At 43.9% G+C, this 22,644-nt stretch overlaps 1 protein-coding gene across 1 annotated transcript in view; it reads left to right on the forward strand.

The window, feature by feature from the left end:
* Anos1 (anosmin 1) overlaps positions 1 to 22,644 on the forward strand; it is a 140,247-nt gene that overhangs the window by 73,983 nt on the left and 43,620 nt on the right. The window contains exons 4-6 of the mRNA XM_077107807.1: positions 11,787 to 12,009; positions 19,704 to 19,888; positions 21,434 to 21,563. Of these exons, the coding sequence (XP_076963922.1) occupies positions 11,787 to 12,009; positions 19,704 to 19,888; positions 21,434 to 21,563 (538 nt within the window). The remainder of the gene's footprint in view (positions 1 to 11,786; positions 12,010 to 19,703; positions 19,889 to 21,433; positions 21,564 to 22,644) is intronic.

Consider the following 22,644-nt stretch of genomic DNA (forward strand, 5'->3'; position numbering starts at 1 on the left):
GTGGCATCCAAATGAAATGATGTCATCGGGGGTCTTGGAAGGGAATGGGGGAGGGCTGGGCTGGAAGGACTGTCCTCCAGAGGACACTGTGGGCAGCCACAGTGGTCCGGTCTCCAACCACTGTGGCAAGGGCTGATGTGAGGTCCCCTTGGCAGAACACAGACTATTCTGAGAAGCTGGGTGCCAAATTGGGATCATCGTTACATCCTCATTGGGATCATTATTACGTCCACAATGCGCCGTGTGAATAGCACATCCCCATCATCTCATTTGACCTTCCCAACGACCTTGGAGTAAAGCAGCAGGCAGCTACTACACCGGGGCTGGGTACCTGAGGTGGAGATCTAATCCCAGGCGGAAGGGCTGGGTCTAAGCCCCTGTCTCAGGCACCTCTTCCTAATGGCACAGTGTAGACTGGGGTGGGGGCGGGCTTCGAGCTGTCAATCACCCCGGGTCATGTGCTGCAGTGTTAGTTTGCAAACGTGGAAGGAAATACGTCTCAGTAAGTGACCACCTTGTGATCTTCGTAATCTCTGAGAGTTCCTTTGCAGCATTTGGTGTCTAGCAGGAATACTGACCATTTGCAGACCTTTCCACAGTAACGCCTGTTTGCTAGAAGCTCTTCCACCTGAGGGTTCCTGTGCAGGAAGCCTTTGGAAACCTTTGGTAATTGCAAGGATTCAGATGCCTTCAATCACACACAGAGCCCTTGCAGGGAGTCAAGGTCATTTAACCAATTGCTCTGAGACTGACAGGCAGGGTGAGCTAATGATCTAGTGTTACATCCAATAAGAAGACCCACCCTCAGTCTCTGTGTGCAACCAACATTCTCGGGAGGCGGCGGAAGAGACACAAAAGCATAAATCATGGCTTCCGCCTCCCCAAGGACTGACATGGTGCCATCTGTTTTATTGAAATCTAAGCTTTTCCAGAAACCATATGCATTCCATTTAATACTCCAAAGCTTAGCTTTAACAATGGGCAGGTCTATTATCCCAATGAACTGAAATGAAATTGGTGAACTTCATTCGTTTAACACGCACTTTGCGAATACCTACGATTTGCCCAGCAGTTTGATCGAGGTGCAGCAATAAGCAAATGAGACATAAACAAATAAATCCCTGCCTTCTTGAAGGTATTCTCCTGGATGGAAGCCCGTCTGGACGAAAATCAGATGAACTCGATCCTCATCTGAACTTTGAAATTAACTCACCCTGTGAATTTGGGCAAATCATTTAGTGTACCACGTTTAACCTCATTTTCAAATCTTAAGATTTACCCTCGTGACCTTGGACGGTGTTCTTATAAAAATAGACAATGACTGTGAAGATACTGTAGAAAGCTTGTCAGCTACACTATCAAAATAGTAGATCGGTGGTATTAACTATGTATTACAGGCTTGTAGGTCACAGCCCGGGGTGTGTCTGAAACGCGACTATTCCTGACTGATCCCCCTCATTGGTAATGTAAGTTGACAACATCAGATCCAAAGGTCTAGTTGAAGCTAGGCGCAGTAGTATATGCTTATAATTCCAGTGACTTGGAAGGCTGAGGCAGGAGGATCCAAATTCCAAGGCCAGCCTCTGTAATTTAGCAAGACCCTGTCTTAAAATAAAATACCAAAAGGCTGAGGATACAGCTCAGAGGTAAAACACCCCTGGTTCAATCCCCAGCTTCTCCACCCTGCAAAAAAAAAAAAAAGAAAAAAGAAAAAAAAAAGTTTAGTTAAGCAACTATTATACTCCTTTTCAGAAAGTTTTCCAATTTCTGCTCTAAGAGACTCCATAGACATAATTACATCGTAAAACTTACCTAACCATTTAGACTGTGGGCCAAATCATATTCTGTGCATATATGAATATGTAACAATGAATTCCACTTTTAAGGATAATGTATCAATTTTAAAAATAATCACAACAACAAAAGAAGAATTTAGTTCTTGGTAATTTTAATCACAAAATAAATTTTCCTATGAAGAAGAGACATTCTGTCATTTATCCAGAGTTATTTTTTAAAAATTTTCTTATGGATGTCCACGATGGTGAGATTCCCTGTGGTATATCCATATATGTACATAGGAAAGTGATAGTTACATTTTTTCTTTTGTTTGAGCTTGACTAAAACCAAATCACTAAAGAGTTACTTCCGTATGTGGGGATTTCTTGTTCTTAAAACATATCCCTCAACTGCTGCATAACGTAGATGTTAAATCAGTGCGTCTCTTTAGGATCTGAAGTAAAGCTCCAAGTCTGGGAACCCCTGTAAAATGATCAAATATGCCCCAGACGGTGTGTGTGTGTGTGTGTGTGTGTGTGTGTGTGTAGGGAGGGGAGATCAGCACATAGAATTTAGTATGGTTTACTAATCTTTTTCTTTAGTGCATCAGAACAATAGCTTACCTCTCTAGTCTCCTCCCAAAGGGACAAAGGGGCGTGGAATTTGGTGCTCTTCAGTTGGAATATATGCATGCTTTTTTTTTTTCTTGCAAAAACTGTTTTTGGGGGCCCCATCATAGAACTGATAGAAAGGACCACCCACCTCTGCTCTTTGGAGTTAGTGAGCCGCCCTGGGTTTATTCAATTGGAGTCAAAAACAAAAGGTGGACTCAGTTTTTATTCCAAAGATTTTTTTAACTTGGGACTCTCTTCCCAAGGGGGTCCCGGTGGGCTCCTGACTCTTCCTGGGGGAAGTCGTTAATTCTCTGGAGGTGCTCGCGTGGCAGTTCGGGTGGTGTGCGTGGTGGATGAGACACAAAGTCTCTTTGGGTCACCTGAACTTCCAAGCAAAGAACGGGGGCTACTGGCTGCGTCCAGGTGGTCAGGCCTTGAAACCAGATCCTCGGGTTCTGCCCTGTGGGGGTCACCGTGGACTTGCAGGGGGAGCAGTCCTTGGGTGGCCGCGGTCAAGACTCATGGTGTGGCTGAGGCATGGGCCAACGGCTAAGCGCGGGCGCCATCATGGTCCCAGGTGCTTGGATTCACCATCAGACTGCGCGAACCTGAGTGCCACTGTGCTTTCCAAACGTGAGGGCAGGTGGCTTCCGTGGCTGATTGTCTAATGGGGCGCTCGGTGATCCCCATTAATAGAATGCAGGAAGGAAAGAAACCGTGTTTTAGACCTGTGTCCTCGCCATCCCTGGATCTCTAGGAAGGTTGAACTTCTGGAACTCTCCATGTGCTGAAGCATCCTCTGAAGAGTCTGCAGCAGGACTGTGGACAGCTGCTGACTTACGTGTCCTCCCGTCCAAGGGAGTGCATATTTGTACTGAAAGGAGTTAGACTAAGGAGGAACCAAGATAAATATAGGATGACTCGAATTGAAACAAACCAACCAAAAAGGTCCGAACTGATAACAAAGTGGCCTCCTAATATACAAGGATCTGATTTTCTTGTGACTTAACATTTTTTTCATTGATACATGATATTTGTGCACACTTATGGGGTATAGGATGATAATCTGATACATGTATACACAGTGTAACGATCAATTTTTAGGGTAGTTAACATTTCCATAGGCTCAGCATTGATCATTTCTGTGTGTGGAGACTGACCTCTTCTCACTCTGTAACCTTGTTGTGTTCTTCTTTGATTTTCTTCTAATTTTATATTGTCCATGGCCAAGGTCTCTGATGTGCTTGGGAAACAAATTAATTGCAATCACCTCTAATACATTACTATTTATAATTGAGTTTCTGGGCAAATTACCCTCGCGTTTCCAGGCATAAATTAGAAACATCTGCAGTGAGAACTCTTTATCTTTTCTTAGTGTTTAGATGCCTTCTCTGAAAGGTACACTTAGTCGTTCCAGTTTTCCTCTTTTTAGGTCTTTATTTCTTATAGACTTTTAGAGAAATCTTACCTGGTCACTAAAAATTAGTTGAGCGATTAAGTTACACTAAAGAATAAAACCAAACCATTACTCTAAATTCAACCACCCAGAAATAGCCATAGGTTAGCTTTCAAGAAGCGCAAACCCAGCAGAACTGAGACTATTCTCCTTAGAAATGCCCCTTAAATGTAACCACCCTGTGGTGCAAAAGAATACCAGAACTCATTTCTTTTATCTTAATTTATTAGATGAAAATTTAAAGCAAATTAAAAAAAAAAAACACTTGCTTAACTGGTTGATTCTGGGCTGGGATCTGAAAATTCAAAAACTTCTAGAAGGTTCCCACTACTACCTAGCATTCTAATAAGTGGGGTTCGCTGTTCTGAGTGTGTTTGCATACACTTTTCCTCTTGGGAACCTGGATTTTTACTACATTCCAGGCAGACGGTTCTTACATGACTAGTTCCAGGTAAAAACCCTGAATGCCAGATCTTGAATGACCTCATTTGGTTGAAAAAAAATCTGACATGAGTTGTCATAACTCATTAGGATCAATTCATCCAGCGGTTGTGTTTGTTTTTAATCTTGGCCATACACTGAAATCACCAAGAGTGCTTTAAAAATGGCCACTTTTTTGGGTGCTTTCCAGGGTGGTTAAAGTAACAGATCAGGAATTTACCCAGGGCATCATTTTTAGAAGGTCCCCAGGGGGTCCAATAGGGAAGCAACTTGAGAACCACTGGGTTAATGAGAGTCTTCTCATATTGACCCCGACACCTTAAAACAACATTGGGCCTAATGGTTGCTTGGATTCTTATTTGATTTGTGATTTTGGACACATGATCTCCCTGAGCTCCTGATAACTTAATTAGTAGAAGGAAATAATGTTGGTCATGAGGACTCCAGTGGCAGAATTCAGATGAGGAAGTGGAGCTCTGCTACAAGAGGAAGGATGGTAGATAGCTGCACCTGCTGAGCTTCACTACTACAGATATGATGGTGATAGTGGTGAGCATAGTGGTGGTGATGATGGTGGTGATGATGGTGAGCATGGTGGTGGTGATGGTGGTGGATGATGGTGGTGATGGTGGGGAGGGAGGTGGTGGTGATGGTGGTGATGATGGTGAGCATGGTGGTGGTGATGGTGGTGGATGATGGTGGTGATGGTGGTGGTGATGGTGAGGATGGTGGTGGTGATGGTGGTGGTGATGGTGGGGAGGAAGGTGGTGGTGATGGTGGTGGTGAGATGGGGAAGATGGTGGTGATGGTGAGGATGGTGGTGATAATAGTGGTGGTGATGATGGTGAGGATGGCAGTGGTGATGGTGGTGGTGATGATGGTGGTGATGGTGGTGGTGATGGTGGGGAGGATGGTGGTGAGGATGGTGGTGATAATGGTGGTGGTGATGGTGGTGAGGATGGTGGTGGTGATGGTGAGGATGGCAGTGGTGATGGTGGTGGTGATGGTGAGGATGGTGGTGGTGATGGTGGTGGTGATGGTGAGGATGGTGGTGATGATGGTGGTGGTGACGGTGAGGATGGTGGTGGTGAGGATGGTGGTGGTGATGGTGGTGGTGATGGTGAGGATGGTGGTGGTGATGGTGGTGGTGATGGTGAGGATGGTGGTGATGATGGTGGTGGTGACGGTGAGGATGGTGGTGGTGAGGATGGTGGTGAAGATGGTGGTGATGGTGGTGGTGACGGTGGGGAGGATGGTGGTGGTGATGGTGGTGGTGATGGTGAGGATGGTGGTGATAATGGTGGTGGTGATGGTGGTGAGGATGGTGGTGGTGATGGTGAGGATGGTGGTGGTGATGGTGGTAGTGATGGTGGTGGTGATGGTGGTGGTGATGGTGAGGATGGTGGTGATGATGGTGGTGGTGACGGTGAGGATGGTGGTAGTGATGGTGGTGGTGAAGGTGAGGATGGTGGTGGTGATGGTGGTGGTTAATGGTGGTGGTGATGGTGGTGAGGATGGTGGTGGTGATGGTGAGGATGGTGGTGGTGATGGTGGTGGTGAAGGTGAGGATGGTGGTGGTGATGGTGGTGGTGAAGGTGAGGATGGTGGTGGTGATGGTGAGGATGGTGGTGATGATGGTGGTGGTGATGGTGAGGATGGTGGTGGTGATGGTGGTGGTGAAGGTGAGGATGGTGGTGGTGATGGTGGTGGTTAATGGTGGTGGTGATGGTGGTGGTGATGGTGAGGATGGTGGTGGTGATGGTGGTGGTGATGGTGAGGATGGTGGTGGTGATGGTGGTGGTGATGGTGAGGATGGTGGTGATGATGGTGGTGGTGACGGTGAGGATGGTGGTGGTGAGGATGGTGGTGAAGATGGTGGTGATGGTGGTGGTGACGGTGGGGAGGATGGTGGTGGTGATGGTGGTGGTGATGGTGAGGATGGTGGTGATAATGGTGGTGGTGATGGTGGTGAGGATGGTGGTGGTGATGGTGAGGATGGTGGTGGTGATGGTGGTAGTGATGGTGGTGGTGATGGTGGTGGTGATGGTGAGGATGGTGGTGATGATGGTGGTGGTGACGGTGAGGATGGTGGTGGTGATGGTGGTGGTGAAGGTGAGGATGGTGGTGGTGATGGTGGTGGTTAATGGTGGTGGTGATGGTGGTGAGGATGGTGGTGGTGATGGTGAGGATGGTGGTGGTGATGGTGGTGGTGAAGGTGAGGATGGTGGTGGTGATGGTGGTGGTGAAGGTGAGGATGGTGGTGGTGATGGTGAGGATGGTGGTGATGATGGTGGTGGTGATGGTGAGGATGGTGGTGGTGATGGTGGTGGTGAAGGTGAGGATGGTGGTGGTGATGGTGGTGGTTAATGGTGGTGGTGATGGTGGTGAGGATGGTGGTGGTGATGGTGAGGATGGTGGTGATAATGGTGGTGGTGATGGTGGTGAGGATGGTGGTGGTGATGGTGAGGATGGTGGTGGTGATGGTGGTGGTTAATGGTGGTGGTGATGGTAATGATGATGGAGAAGAATTTGATGGTACTTATGGTGATGATGATGGTGATCAAGATGGTGATGTTGGTGGTGATGGCAGAGATGGTGATGGGATGATGGTGATGGTGATGATATTGATGGTGGTGATGACAGTGGTTCTGATGATGATGGGATGATATCAAGGATGATAATGATGGTCATGGTGGTGGTGATGGTGGTCATACTGGTGATGACAGTAGTGATAGCAACAGTCATGATGACGTTCATGGAATGATAATGATGAGGTGTTGGTGGTGATGGTGACAGTCATGAGGGTCATGGTGATGACGGTGGTGTTGATAGTGATGATGGTGATGATGAGGATGAGGATGTCACACTCATATCAGAAGATGACCTACTATAGATTTTATCTTGACCTATTGGCCACAAGTAGGTAAGATGGTTTTATTTATTTTTTTCCTATTGAAGCTTAGCACATTGCTCAGATAAGGCACTAAAAAGCACGCATTACTCTTTAGATATTTGGAGATAAGACATAGGAGACTTTTATAAGACTTAAGGTTGAATATTAATATATAATATGATTATATGTATTTTTAAAAATATGGAGGATTTTTCACTTTATCCAATGTACCACTAAGAGATTTTCTTTTATCATTTTGCTTTATATTTCTTCTCTGGATGCAAAATGACATCCATTCCTGTAGTTATCTGATAGAAAGTACATGGCCTTTGAATGTCAATTTTGTTCTTGGTTTGGGGAATAGCAAAGGTAGGAAAAGAAAATTAGGGCCTATAATAATCATATTTTTTTTCCAAAGTTTAAATTGTAATTAAAGACCTGAGGAAATATTTCCATTTATATGATTTTTTTGAAGTTAATCGTATGAAGAGCTTTATGAAGGAATTGTGGTTACATTAATTTTACAATTAATAACTTGACTTAATTCACGGGAAGTCATTGTACCAGCAAGAAATTGAATGCTAGCACATAAATCTGGGTTGCTATGTGTATTTTTATTTACTATGAAGTTAATAGGCTTTTTACTCAGAGTAATTTGAAAAACTTCCAAGTTTTACCTGTAAGGTTCTTCAATTGAGCTTTGGTTTCAGTACAATGGATTCATGCCATCATTAATTTATAATATAGCAGGAAATTTTGCAGGCTCCATGGTTAGAGGTTACTTTTCTGAGGCCCACATAATCCGCGTTGACAGGATTTGCCGTTTGCTGTTAGGAGACTAGTTTATACATTTTGTTTCTGTCTAGAGGATCAATAGTCACATATAGTTTCCTTTGACATGTCTACATTTTCTTCTTATTTAACCCACTTCAATAAATTCTCATCAAGTCCGCGATTAAAGACAAGCAGAGACAGCTTATGTGTAGACAACATATTTTTCCAATTCATTTTCACACTATTAGTGTTTTTTCAACCTATTTCAAGATAATTATCCAGGGAAATGGATAGAGGGAAAAAAATTATCTTTAATAAATAGAAATCATAAAACAGAGCTCCTGTTGTACCAAATGCACCCAATTATAAAGTGAACTTCACTTAAGTAAAAACCTCTGTCTGAGCTGGGCGCAGTGGCTTACACCTGTCATCCCAACTGCTCAGGAGGCTGAGGTGGGAGGATCAGGAGTTCAAAGCCAGCCTCAGCCACAGCAAGGCGCTAAGCAACTCCCCTGTCTCTAAATAAAACACAAAATAGGGCTGTGGGTGTGGCTCAGCGATTGAGTGCCCCCAAGTTCAATCCCCCCTCAGACTGTTTTTTACAAGATGCAACATATTCCATGTCCCCATGAGCAGATTCCAGTCCTTACCTAGAAGCACCAGGTGGAAAACTAGAGTCCGGCCGCACCGTGGAAGGAGCAGAGCCCAAGTTCCCTCTTTGGATCTTGTAAAGTTTTTGTCAGAGTAACGGAAGGCTTTGGAAATGTGGAACAGTGAAAAACAAATGTGGAACAGTTGGAAAAGAGAAGACACAAGTCACTCAGCCCTGACTGTGTGTAGATCCCGGGAAAAGGGCACTTAGTTCCTTTGTGTGCAAATGGTACAGCTAACCCATGCCCCTTCTTCTTTTACTCTCTTTGAGGATAAATGTTTCAGATCTGTTCTAAGGCACTTTGTTTGTTTGTCTTTGTGGTTGTTGTTTCTAAGTCTGCCCCGTTAGCTCGGTGAGTTCTCAGTGGGAGGAGACACATCTCCGTTTCCTGGATCAAGGGTGCAGTGATTGACAGGCACATCCTTCGGGTGATATATGAATGGAGAGTGCAGTCTTTGGAAGCTGACGTCAGACTCATGCTGTTTCCCTCTGTGAATTTGTTCCACTGTATTCATATGTTCTGTGTTTGAGTGGAGTTGATTTGATTAGCGCAGGATGCAAACCACCTCCCTGTGATTTCCAACTTAGCAAAGAGCAGATGCTCACCAGAGGTAAGGAGCAGTTCTGGGGTTGGAGATCCTAGCCTGTGGGTTGGAGGCCAATGATCTTGGTAACTGGGTCCTTCCTTTTGTCGCTTGTAATGTATACATCCTGTGGAAAGAGGGAGGCTGGTGCTTACTGCTTAATTGTAACAAGTCTGTCAGCATACTTTCTGGATTACTCACTTGGGTTTGGAACTAAATTTCAAACTCCCCAAGCCAACCAAATAAAACACAACTAAACCACCCACAGAAAAAAAATGAGCTATGAAATAATGGAAGACAAAACCCGGAAGAGATCTTGATACTTTAAATGTTTACAAAGTGGCTTTTGAATGAACCAGTTGCAAATTTGTGGAGCTTCGATGTTGAAACTGTAGCTCTTCTTCCAAGTCTAACCTGTAAGGTTTTTAAGTCCAGCTTTGATTTTAGTACAATTGATTCGTGCCATTTTCAAATTTTATGTAGAACTACCCACTTTGGGTGGCATCTACCAGTCTGATTCACACCTTGGAATTATGCTTTTTGTAGATGATGCTTCTAGTCTCACCTCTTTTGCCAATGAAGAAAAAACACAAAATCTTTCCCTGGCCTTTAACTGGAACAAAGGCTCAGTACATTAAATTTGCTATATCAAAAAATCATTGTGGCTGTAAGACATGGGTACTATTGGATGCTATGCGTGTGCGCTTGGTACGTACAAATTCTAGCTCTTTAAAATATTTTTATAAATTGTGGTAAAATATGCATAATATTGGCCAGACACACATTTTAGTTCAACATTTCCTATCATCTTCAACAAGATGAATAAGCTAATGAAATCGCTGTTATTTAGGGAGGACAGTGGCTACAGCTCTCTGCAGAGATAAGAGTGCTTCAGACAAGAGATTTTTTTTTTTTTTTTTTTTTTTTAATTTGGGTACCAGGGATTGAACCAACTCAAGACACATAACCACTGAGCCACATCCTCAGCCCTATTTCATTTTATTTAGAGACAGGGTGTCCTGAGTTGCTTAGTGCATCACATTGGGGATCCCCTGAGCTGTTTCAGGAGCAGTGCCTGACATGGGCTAAGGGCCTAAGATGTGCCAGATGGCTTTCTGTGCACGGAGCAGTTGACAGCAGGCTTGCCTGGCAGGGTGTGGCTCTCCTTCTGTGTCTGGTGTGGCACCACCATACTTTCCCTTCTTCTGCAAAGTGCTGGTGTTTTTAGTGATCTTGTTCACCACTGTGATCAAAAGATCTGACAAGAAAGATTAGAGGAGGAAAAGTTGATTTGGGGCTCCTGGTTTCAGAGGTTCAGTCCATGGTGGGCCGACTCCATGGCTCTGGCCCAAGGAGAGGCAGAACAAAATGGCGGCAGGGCCTGGAGGAGGAGAGCAGCTCAGGACAGGGCACCAGGGAGCAGAGAGAGCTCTGCTCACCAGGGACAGGAGAGAGACCCCAAAGGCACAGCCCAGGGACCCCCTCCTCCAGCCACACCCCACCTGCCTACAGTCACCACCCAGTGAGTCCATCCAAGTGGATTAACCCACTAAGTAGGTTCTACCATTCATAACCCAATTATTTCACCTCTAAACTTTCTTGCGTTTTTCCATACATGAGCTTTTGGGGGACACCACATCTAAACCACGATATCTAGCATCACCACATCCTCCTTGGAAGGGACGATATGGGTGTCAGTGGTCACCCTTCATTACTTAAAAGTCTAGATCCACAGGGGTACAGACATTTTTGTAATGATATCAATTCAGGCCATTCCTGGCTCAAAAGAAGGCCGAGACATGGAACCCGCCTGGACAGGTGTGTTCCAGGTACAAGTGGACTGTACCAGGGCTACAGTATTGGGGTGACAGCCAACTTCCATAAAGGTCAAAGGCGGTTTAAGGTGGAATTCAGGATGCTGATGGCTACCTCGTCAGGCATCTTTTGTAGGAAACTCAGGAGGGTTAGGGTTAGGTTGGGCTGGAGGGGTGGGGAGCCGTCTTGGCTATTCTTTCATAAGCCCAACGGAGGCCAAGGAACCCAAAATATCATTCTCTCTTGTACTCTCTGGTGGGGAAGCTTTTAGGAGCCTCAGATGCTCCTCAGCTCATGGGCAGAAAGAGCCAGAATCTTGTGACAGTAGCTCATGTCTCAAGGGTGAGAAGATGATGCATGGGTCCGTTTTTCCTGAGGAACAAGATCCATTTGATGAGACTGTTCACTCAGACGCGCGGTATGACCGTTGTGTGCAATCTAAAATCATCTCGTGGGTCTTATTCCTTTGGGAGATTACCATGGAATGTAACCTTGCTGGGGGTTGAGTTAAAAAAATGTACCTATCTCATAAAACGTTCAAGGGGCTGGGTGTGGTGTTGCACACACATAATCTCAGGGACTTGGGAGGCTGAGGCAGGAGGCCAGCCTCAGCAACTTGGCAAAGTCCTAAGCAACTTAGCAAGATCCTGGCTCAAAATGGAAAATAGAAGTTCTTCTTTTAGGATGCCTAGGAATCAGACTTCATGTGTCTTTAATGGAACCTTTTATAAAAAAAGAAAAAAAAAATCCTCTGTGTCTCCCTTCTGCTTCTCTCTCGCAGCCTCTGTTCCCCAAGAAGAACTACGAGTGCTTAACCAGCTGTGAGTTTCTCAAGTACATCCTGCTGGTGAAGCAGGGGGACTGCCCGGCCCCGGAGAAGGCCAGTGGGTTTGCAGCCGCCTGCGTGGAGAGCTGCGAGGTTGACCACGAGTGTTCGGGCGTGAAGAAATGCTGCTCCAACGGCTGCGGCCACACCTGCCAGGTGCCCAAGACGCTGTACAAAGGTAAAGAGCAAAGCCCTGGAGGGGCAGAGGCCGTCACCGACACGGGAGGCTGTGTGCGGCTGGGAAGGGCTCAGCCATGCCCACAAGAATGCAAAACACGAGGGACCTTCATCCCGTGTCCTGCCCACGTGTCTTAAAACACGCACAGACCTCAGCCACAATGTGAGACACAGTAAACAACAGAGTTGGAGTTTTGTTGTGGGATTTTTTTTTTTTTTTATGGTACCAGGGATTGGACCCAGGGGGGCTTAACCACTGAGCCCTCTCCCCAGCCCATTTTTATATTTTATTAAGAGACGGGATCTTGCGAAGTTGCTTAGGACCTTGCTACGTGGCTGAGGCTGGCCTTGAACTTGTATTTCCCCTGCCTCAGCCTCCCAAGTTGCTGGGCTGACAGGCACGCGCCACAGAGCCCAGCCAGAGTTTTAATTTGCCATATACAAAGGATAGCAGCAATCCATGAACTCGGTGTATTTTTTTTTTTTTCCTCAAAGGCAGACTAAGTCAATTAAGCTGTACTGGGTAACGATGTAATAAGAACATTGCAAATCTGCAGAAAGGAGGCTGGGGTTGAGGAACGCTTGAAAAATGCACAATAAACATACTTGCACTGGGGATTTTCTGTCGGCACAATCCAAGAACAGACGTGTCCTGGTGCAGACTTTAAATATTTTGAGTGGTCATCTTGAGAAAGAAGAACGACCCTCTTTCCGAACATGGGGACTCCCTCCATCCCACATGTCTGCAGATAGGATAGTTGGCACTCAAAAGCACATTCTAGAGCACTCCAGCCTTCCGTAAGCCTGATGAGGGTGTTTCAGACCCAGGCCATTCGGGTGGATTATGAATTGTTTGCATATTATCAAGCCACACAAGGATACACACATTCTGTTAGTTTTGGGGTACAATTTGAATAGAGAGTAGAATCAATCCGTAGCTGTAGATCATTACAAGGAGAACAACAGCTGTCTGTCCCTCACTCTTTGGTATGCACGTGCCAAATGCCCATCATTTCTACCCGCTGGTAGGTTTTTGACAATCTGGGTATAGAGCAGTGTTCACTAGCAATACTAGTTTTGGGGTCTGTACCGAACGGCTACTATTAAAAGTCCCTTCCCCTCAGGAGCTCACCTCTGCAGAACTAATGCACCGGTCTGCCTCTTGGAAATGCCTTCCCCTGGAAACCTGTAGAATCCACCTGATGTTATTAATTTTTGAAAGATGCCTCCTGGATCCTTAGAACCCCAACATCTAAAACTATTTCATTTCTAAAAACTGTGATGTTATGAAACTTCTCCCCGGGACGACTGATTGTATGCTCTTCACCATGAGATGCTGACAGAATATTCATTTTTAAGCCCTTTGTAAAACTCACCGGGTTTCCAAACAAGCAGATTTCAAAAGTGATGATGGGAATTAAAATATGCATTTAAAAATAAAAACATTGGAGAATCAGTGTGAATTTCAGATGTGCCAGTTTCACAGGAAATAAGAACAATTCCAGGAAGGACCGACCAGATGAATTATATAAAGACATATTTAAACCTGTATGTAACTAAATAGAATGGATTTTTTTCTTTTATTTTTTTTTCTTTATTTATTTTTATTGGTTCTAATTAGTGATACATGATGACAGCAGAACGCATTTTGATTCATTGTACACAAATGGAGGACAGCTTTTCCTTTCTCTGGTTGTACATGATGCAGAGTCGCACCACATGTGCAGTCGTACATGTACCTAGGGTGATGACGTCCATCTCATTCCACCATCTTTCCTACCCTCCATGCTCAACTTGTCCCAATAAAGTTCCTCCATCCTCCCCACCACACACACACACACACACACACACACACACACACCCATTATAGATCAGCATCCACTTATCAGAGAGAACATTTGGCCCTTGGTTTCCTGGGATTGGTTTACTTCACTTAGCATGATCTTCTCCAGCTCCATTCATCTACCTGAAAATTTTATTCTCTTTTATTGCTGAGTAATATTCCACTCTGTAGACGTACCACATTTTCTTCATCCATTCGTCTATTGAAGGGCACCTAGGTTTCTTCCACAGTTTAGCTAGTGTGAATTGAGCTACCATAAACCATTGATGTGGCCTCGTCACTGTACTATGCTGATTTAAGTCCTTTGGGTATAAACTGAGGCGTGGGATAGCTGGGTCAAATGGTGGTTCCAGAGTGGATTTTTAAGAAGTGCTAAAGTCACTCTTGTGCAACAAAGAAAGCTCTGAACTTGTATTTTGTGGGAATAGGCAATTCATAGAGCATAAGCCACCAATAGAATGAATGGACTTTATGAAGCTGCAATGAGCCAATAATGTTTGCATAATAAAAATGAGAAAACTGGGCTGAGATTGTGGCTCAGTGGCAGGGTGCTTACCTTGTACTCATGAGGTACTGGGTTTGAGCCTCAGCACCACATAGAAATAAATAAATTAAATAAATTAATTAAATAATTGTGTTCATCAACAGCTAAAAGAAAATTTTTTAAAAAAAAGAATGACAAAACTAAATTATTTTTGGAAAACAATTATATATATATATATATCTCTCCCAGGAGCATTTGAGACTCCCCGTGAGTAAGTTTGTGTGTCTAAGAAGGATCAAATAGATCCTGTCAGAATCCTTTCAATAACCTCTTAGCCTAGTAGCAACTTGGAATCCTTGTTGACCTTCTCAGTAGAAGTCAACCTGCTTGCTCTCATCAGAAACTAATGCTGATGGCCCCAGGACCCTGGGATGTTCTGATGTGACTTGGTGTCTGTCTAACACCTATTGAAATAATATCCCAAACCAAAGCTCTTGCTGGGTATCATTAGAAATCATCATCATCATCATCATCATCATCATCATCATCATCCAATGAAGACATATGTCATTATCAAACATTTATAATCTAATAAAATCACTGGTTTATCAGCATTTAACACTAAGGAATAACCTACGATTCTCCCCTAACCACACTGACCTTAGTCTTAGGTTACTTTGTAGACCTGAAGAATTTCAATTAAATACAGAGTGTAGACCACAGAGGACCAAATTCTACTGGGCAATCATGACCAACTTGTCCATTTCTCATGAGTTTGTTTACTTATTAGATATTCACCTCTTAAAACATGGTCACCTAGGTAGGGGCTGTTTGGGAATCCTCAAGAATATTGGCTCCATGTTTTCCCTGGTTTAAGTTGAAAAGGAGCGGATGTCCCCTAGATCTTGCAGTACTGATACCTTTCAGTTGAATAAACATCTGTGGAGTGTCTCTCATTTGCCGTGACCCATTCTGGGCACAAAGAGCAAGATGAAACCCGCCCTCACCCCGCGCCGGGTTCATGGATGAGCTCGTCAAACACAAAGGAATCATCTGAGTGTGCAAGTTGTTTTCTGAATTCTTGCAACAAATTGATATTTAAGAGCATCGATTTAACTGTTTTTCATGTTACTAAAGTTTTTAGCTAATAGAGCATACACGTCCACACTTTCTATTTCTGTGATTCTTGGAGGGGAGGTAAGAGGTGCAGATTTTATACCCTCACATGCTTCACATGTATATATATGTGAAAACCTGTGTTTTTATAAACAATGGGTGTTTTGAAAATGTGATGGGCAGAATTCTCCATGATTTCAGAGCATCAGAATTGGGTTATGTCATGGGTGACCTTGAGCTGATGCCTTTGCAGCTAACTTGAACGGACTTGTGTTAGAGTTTGAAATAAACAACAGACTTCTCTCTCTCTTTTTTTTTTTTTTTTGCTTTTCAATAAAGTGAAGAGCAGTGAAATAAAAGACATGAAGTGTTCACAGGAGTGGAGAGGCAGGAAGTTTCTCATTCTATGAAAAGCAAGTCTCGCCATAGGAGGAAAGTTAAAATTTTCACCAAGTTTCAGAGCAACTTCCACCTCTCCATTATCTCTGTTTTCTCTTTGTCACAAACCAATCAGCAATCAATCATTTGCCCATTTATTTCTTTTTCAAAAGATCCAATGACAGAGTTGATTTAATATTTTCACACATATCTTAATAATGCAAAATCCAAATTTCAGGACTTTAGAGATGAATTAATACAGTATGTTCAAATCATTTAGACCTACGAGGGGAAAACTTTGACACTGATAACTAATCTCGACATGGCTAGGCAACTGTTGATTATTTATCATCATTGATTCTTCTATCAGTTTCTTCTTAGCATCTTTTAAAGGACTGGGTTTCTGTCGCTGTGATGCTACCAAAATATGTTTTTTTGCATTTTAAAGAAAGAAAAAAGGAACCTGTTTTGTCACAGCTCGTGGGGTGACATATGATAATATTTTTATATTTCTCATCAGGATAGTTTAGATTTCAGATGGCTAATTGGTTCAAAAACAGCTTTTAGGTAGAAAATTTCTAATCACGGTTGGAACGGAAAGCCCATGAGGAGTGACCCCACCTCCACATCTGGTTATGCAATCGGGATGCTCGCTGGGCTCCGGAGGATGGTGTGCTCTGCCAGAGAGGGCTGGAGGTCCTGGGGGTGTGGAGCCCCCATCTGCACACAATTACAGAGGAGAGCCGGAATGACTTCCAATCAAGGGAGCCAGCTACCCTTAATGCAAAGCAGATGGACCGTTTCTTAACATGCAAATCGCAGGAGCATTGCACATCATAATTAAAGAGATTTTTTAATGGAGAAACTTGAACCGGCGTGGCCCTGATGCTCATTACCTCCGAGGAAGGCTGTAGGTGGTTGAATGCTATTCAAGATTGAATCCTTCCAGCAAAGAGCTCTGGATGCTTGCATGTGCTTCCGATAGGTTCAGGTTAGTTGAACGGCTGGGATATTTACCACAACTGTGTTCGCCCTAGAAGATGATATGGCAGCCAGCCAGGGAGAAGGGCAGATTTGCATGTCTCAGAAACTGCTCTGAAAGTCTGCAGAACTAACTGGTCATCTTCTCCACCATGCACAGAGAGATCCAGGGAATCAGGAAATGTCCTCAGACCTGCGTAGCCTCTGAGTAGAATCACGCGTCTATCACCTGCCTGCCCATCTCAAACCCAAGAAGGACACAAAAGCATCACAAAAAGGATCTTTCTGTTCAGTTTGGATTCTCATCACTCTGAACAAGTTTGAGTAACTTTTTTCATGACACAAGAAATAGAGACCTACTTCTGGTATTAAATTGGTCATGAGTTGACTTAGGGATTCCCATCTTATCTATAAAAAATTATTTTGAAACTGGGAAAATACTATAGACAATGCAAACAAACAAACAAACAAAACCTGTTCTACTTGAAAACATTTTGACTGCTTTGGTTTTTAGTATGAACCTTCTTTTCTTTAAAAAAAAATAAAGTGAATGTGTATTTGAGTAATATACCCATGATAGAAGAGAGTTGAGTTATTTGAAAGTATACATGGTTGGGAAGGCAGCACACAATACCTGGGATCAGGGGTCACTTTTGGAAGTGAGTTTCGAGCGGAGGGCTCGCCACTGTTGAAAAGGTTTACGCAAATGTTTCCAACTTTTCTCATTTCCCTGGGTTCGTTCTTGCCTGGAGTACAGAAAGTCAGGGAGGAGGTTCCTCCAGCAAATATTTAGTGACCATTTAGTCTTGCATAATGTTCTCCTGTGGGGCATTCCAAGAGGTGGGAATGACCTCTGGGGGCTGTAGCTTCATGCCGAAGACAGGCATCGTTAAATGAGCTCTTTGCAGCAAAGGGGCAGTTAAACGCACATCCTGACAGTTGTACGTTCAAGAGTTGAAAGAGCCCAAAGAATGGATCCTTTTTTTTTTCCAACTGGGAAATTTAGGGAAAGAGACACAGAGGGGTGGCATTTGGTGTGGGTCTGGAAGTACTTAAGTGTCTACAGTCAGAAAACAGAATGAAAGACGATTGGGTATGATAATAATAATAATACCATCAACCAACTATTGTGTGTTTCTGGGAAAGGTAATTCAAAGATGGGATCTTTGGTGGAAATGCAGGAGGTACCCTGGAATAAATCAACAGATAAATGTCAGTCATGTGATTGACAGATGCAGAGATGAGCGGAGAAGCTGAGAAGGAGAGGCAGGAGACAGAGAAAACGAGAGCAGGAGGTCTCCGTGGAGATGGACGATTGGGGAATTTCTATGCATAAACCCAGTAGATGCTGGTGGGATAAGAACAAACCAAAGCAGGTCTCGCCTAAAGAACAGCACCGTTGCAAAGACCGCCGTCACAGGAAAAGGGGGCATATGTGGAGGGAAATTCGGCTGGACAGAAGTCGGCTAGTTGTCACAAGGAACATCCGTCTCAAGGTTCTGCGCCCAGAAGTCAAGTTCAGGGTGCTGGCTTGAAAAGCGCCCGTGACGTGGCTGAACGGGAGAGAAAGGCTGGCTCAGCCAAGCCCCACGATGACCAGCTAAACCCCAGAGCGTCAGAACAGAATGTTCCAGGGATTCGTAGGTCAATCAAAAACCACCTCTCTGCTCCATTCTCCTAGGCGTCCTTTCCTACTTTGAAAGGCAGAAAGATGGAGAGAATTCAGAAAGGAATTTGATCCAATCGTAGCCCCAGGCAAACCCCTCTCCCTCAGACTCCATTACATCACGTTCAAAATGCAGACGAGGAACCAACCGCTCACCCACTTCAGGGAGCCACAGCCCGTTGAGACAGACTGATATTAAACTGAACGGCCAGATGCAGCCACAACCCAAGACAGTATCAGTATGGAGCCCATAATAGGTGTGGGAAGTGTGCTGCCCAGAAAATATTTTCTGTGTCAATGACTTTGACCACCTGTGAAGAGGCTCATTTAAAATCACCCTGCTCTATCCACCTAAGCATTTGGTGAGTTTAAAATCTCCCTAAACAAGACTTTAATGTGAATTCAGTCAAAAAAAAAAAAAAAAAAAGGAATTGAGATTCAGCCATTGACACCAACATGCATCCCTTCTTATTTATTTTGTGATTCCACATTTTCCAGTTTCCTCTCTGTTTAAACTCAAGAAATGGAAAAAAGAAATAGAGCCTTCTGAACTGGATTTTTCAAATGAGCTTTCGGTGCCTTAGGATTAGTATTTTAAAGGGAGACACCTGTGAGGGACGTTGGAAGCAATGCGTTCCCTCCTGCCAAAGCCAAGCGTTCTACATTCATCATTTTCCAATTTTAAAGTTGAATCCCAAAGACTCACACTTGTGAGGTTTGACAGCTGAGCTCAGCACTGCCGTGTGTGTGTGTGTGTGTGTGTGTGTGTGTGTGTGTGTTTTCCTTCCCCTCAAAGGAAAATACTCCCTGAGGCAGAAAAGAGAGCAAATCTTGGAACTGTAATTTCATGACCTTAGAATGTCACCGAAGAAACGGAGCATCTTAGAAAAAAAGAGAGATGACTTGAGTTTTTGGTAATGACCGTCCTGTGTGACTTCCATGTGACCCTTGATTGAGGCAAAGATTTGTCCATGCCCAGCAATTGATTGTGTCCCTCTAGAAGGAAAGAAAAAGGGAAAGGGAGTAATATTCACGGCGCAGGATGGATTGCACCTGATGTCAGATGTCCCCTGTTATCCCTGATGCGGAGAGGTCACGTTTACGGAAGGAGGTGGAATCTTGGTGGGTGGCAGAGGAGACTGGTCTCTCTTGTAGATTTCCTTCCTCAGCATTTACCCGCACTCGGGGCCCATGCAGGTGGCTTTAATTGACCTGGTCTTGTTCCAGGGGTCCCCTTGAAGCCCAGGAAAGAATTACGATTCACCGAGCACAAGTCGGGACAGCTGGAGGTGAAGTGGTCCTCAAAATTCAACGTTTCCATTGAGCCCGTCATCTACGTGGTACAAAGAAGATGGAATTATGGGATCCACCCCAGCGAGGACGATGCCACTCACTGGCAGACGGTGGCCCAGGTAAGTCTTTTCCTGGAGAGTGTCCCCTGCACACATTTAGCACAGCACGTTGACTTACTATGCCTCCGTCAGGACAGAAGAAATAAGTGAAGAGCTTGACGTAAAAGGAACACCCCACATTATCGTTGGACTCCTGTTGCTTTTGCTAGCTCATGCCACATGCGATTCTTTGTCCAATGCTCCAGATTATCATTCCGGCTTTAAGTTTTTTCAAACTCAGAGCTGAAACGCTACATGCCAGAGTCATCCCAAATTGTCTCAAATTCAGCCAAACCAGGTAGAATGCCACGTTTGAGTCTTACCCTTCCTTGGGTCTCAGAAACGTTTAGCTTTGAGAGATGGACGTAAGCATTGCCGTAATAAATCACCGTTAAGAAGTTTGGGAATGTCTGATTCCGTCCTATTTCCCCAGCTTCACCCTCAGAGCCCAGGTGAGTCTGCACCAGACGTTGTAAGTCAGTACAACCCATCTGGCTGAAGGCTGCTAAACTTACTTGCCATCTTGAGACCCTAGCAGTAGATGCAAGAAAACCTACTTGTCTCACCCAGTATCTATTTTTTTTTAATTGCACAAGAAGAGACAGTTGTCTCTGGATAGCCATGCAGGATATTATTTTTTAGGATCCCCTGCAGATTCCAAAATCTGATGATGCTCAAATCCCTCACAGCACAGTATTTTCCGGGAGCCTGTGCAAATCCTCTTTTCTACTTGAAGTCCTGGCTAGATGACTTAGAATACCTAAGGAATCTGAATGCTATCTAAGTCATTGTTAAGGGATAAATCATATTGTTAATCATATGATTCAATATCGATCAACTGTACTGTTCAGGGACGCATCATAAGGGAATTAAAAAAGCATGTATGTATTCAATACAGATACCATTTTTTTTTACAAATATTTTTCACCCAAATATCTTCCAAAGTATTTTTCCAAATATGTCAAAATATTTCCAAATGTGTTGCAAATATTTTGAATCCAAGTGTGCAGAATTCCTGGATACAAAAGGTGAAATACTTACTTTTGAGGGTCAGAACCAGATTCTCATGATATCACGTGATTTACTCAAATAAAAAATTGTTTTGAGCTACGGTTAACTTCTTGATATAGTCACCAGTCTTTAAGCATGTGGGTTCTTATGCCTGCTTCTAGAATTCTATTTGGTGTGCAAGTTTAAGAGGCATCTTCTTTCTATAACCTGGAATGAATTGAGACTTTCTCGTCTATCGTGCAATCGCGGGGTACACATTCTCTATTGAGTGAATCTCTCGAATGCTCCATTTAGTCATCAGATTTTAAAATAGCCCAAGCGTTTGTGATAAGACTTTTGACTCCCAGAGGTGTTTAACTTTTGGAGATGAGACGGCGTCCAAAGTTTCCTGCTTCCCAATGACTCTCTTTGTATCTGGAAATGATAAGAGGGGCTCATGCAAAGGGAGGTCAAGATTATTTTTTGCATTGGCTAAAGAGTTTGTGTCATTTTGGAAACACACCCAAGGACACATCAGAATGAAAACTGACCCGTGCTCTGTGACATTCCCTTCAGACCACGGATGAGCGGGTCCAAATGACCGACATAAGACCCAGCAGGTGGTACCAGTTCCGAGTGGCCGCCGTCAACGTGCACGGGACTCGGGGCTTCACTGCACCCAGCAAACACTTCCGCTCTTCCAAAGGTCAGTCTTGCTGTCCTGCGCCCAGTGGGGGACCCTCGCTTTGCTCCCTGACACACCTGGGATGTGATTCCCATCTCCATGTGGTGGTTGGTCAGCAGGCGGCCATGCTGTTGTTACAGAAGGGGACCAGATGTGTTGGAAGGTACCATGGGCATTATGGTTAAGGAGGTCAGCGGAGTTTTTCCTTCAAGTTGTCACAGAAAATGATAATGAGGGGACTTTCTAAATTTTGAAGTTGGGGTCTTCCAGGTTGGGCTTCTACTCAACGTCTTCACTAAGATTCTCCGTCAAGCTGGGCACAGTGGCTCACGCCTGTAACCCCAGCTACCTGGGAGGCTGAGGCAGGAGGATAGAGAATTCAAAGCCAGCCTCAGCAACTTAGTGAGGCCCTAAGCAACTCAGCAAGACCCTGTCTCTAAATAAAATACAAAAATGGGTAAGGATGTGTCTCAGTGATCAAGTGTCCCTGGGTTGAATTCCTAGTACAAAAAAAAAAAATTTCACCAAGCATCATTCTACAAATTCTGGGGAGGAAGCCTGAGTTTTAAGTGCTTTAAACTATCTCATCTTTCATAAAATAGCTGTTAACTGAGTGAATTAGACTCTTTGTTTTGTTTCATAATGTCTAGAACCTGGACCCCTCCTAGATTTTCTTTGTCATTGCTAAAATTTTTGAAATTCCCCGTTTATTGCTATTTAAAACCTCTGTAGAATCAGATGCTCCTCTATGACATCAGTGGTTAGTTTATTGTATAAGAGTCGAAGGACATAATTTAACCAGATAGCAATGATATCAGGTTTATTTCTCCAAAGCACTGTCAAAACTAATTTATCATCCACTTGACTAATCAAGATCTAGGGTTTTTTTTAATATTTATTTTTTAGTTGTAGTTGGACACAATACCTTTATTTTACTTATTTATTTTTATGTGGTGCTGAGGATCGAACCCAGGGTCTCGCATGCGCAAGGCGAGCGTTCTGCCGCTGAGCCACAACCCAAGCCCCAAGATCTAGTTTTATAGACAAAAAATGTCATGTGCACTTACTAACCCAGATTTCTATGGAAGCGAATTCATTTACA

The sequence above is a fragment of the Callospermophilus lateralis genome, chromosome Y, assembly GCF_048772815.1.
Source record: "Callospermophilus lateralis isolate mCalLat2 chromosome Y, mCalLat2.hap1, whole genome shotgun sequence".
Taxonomy (NCBI): Eukaryota; Metazoa; Chordata; class Mammalia; order Rodentia; family Sciuridae; genus Callospermophilus; species Callospermophilus lateralis.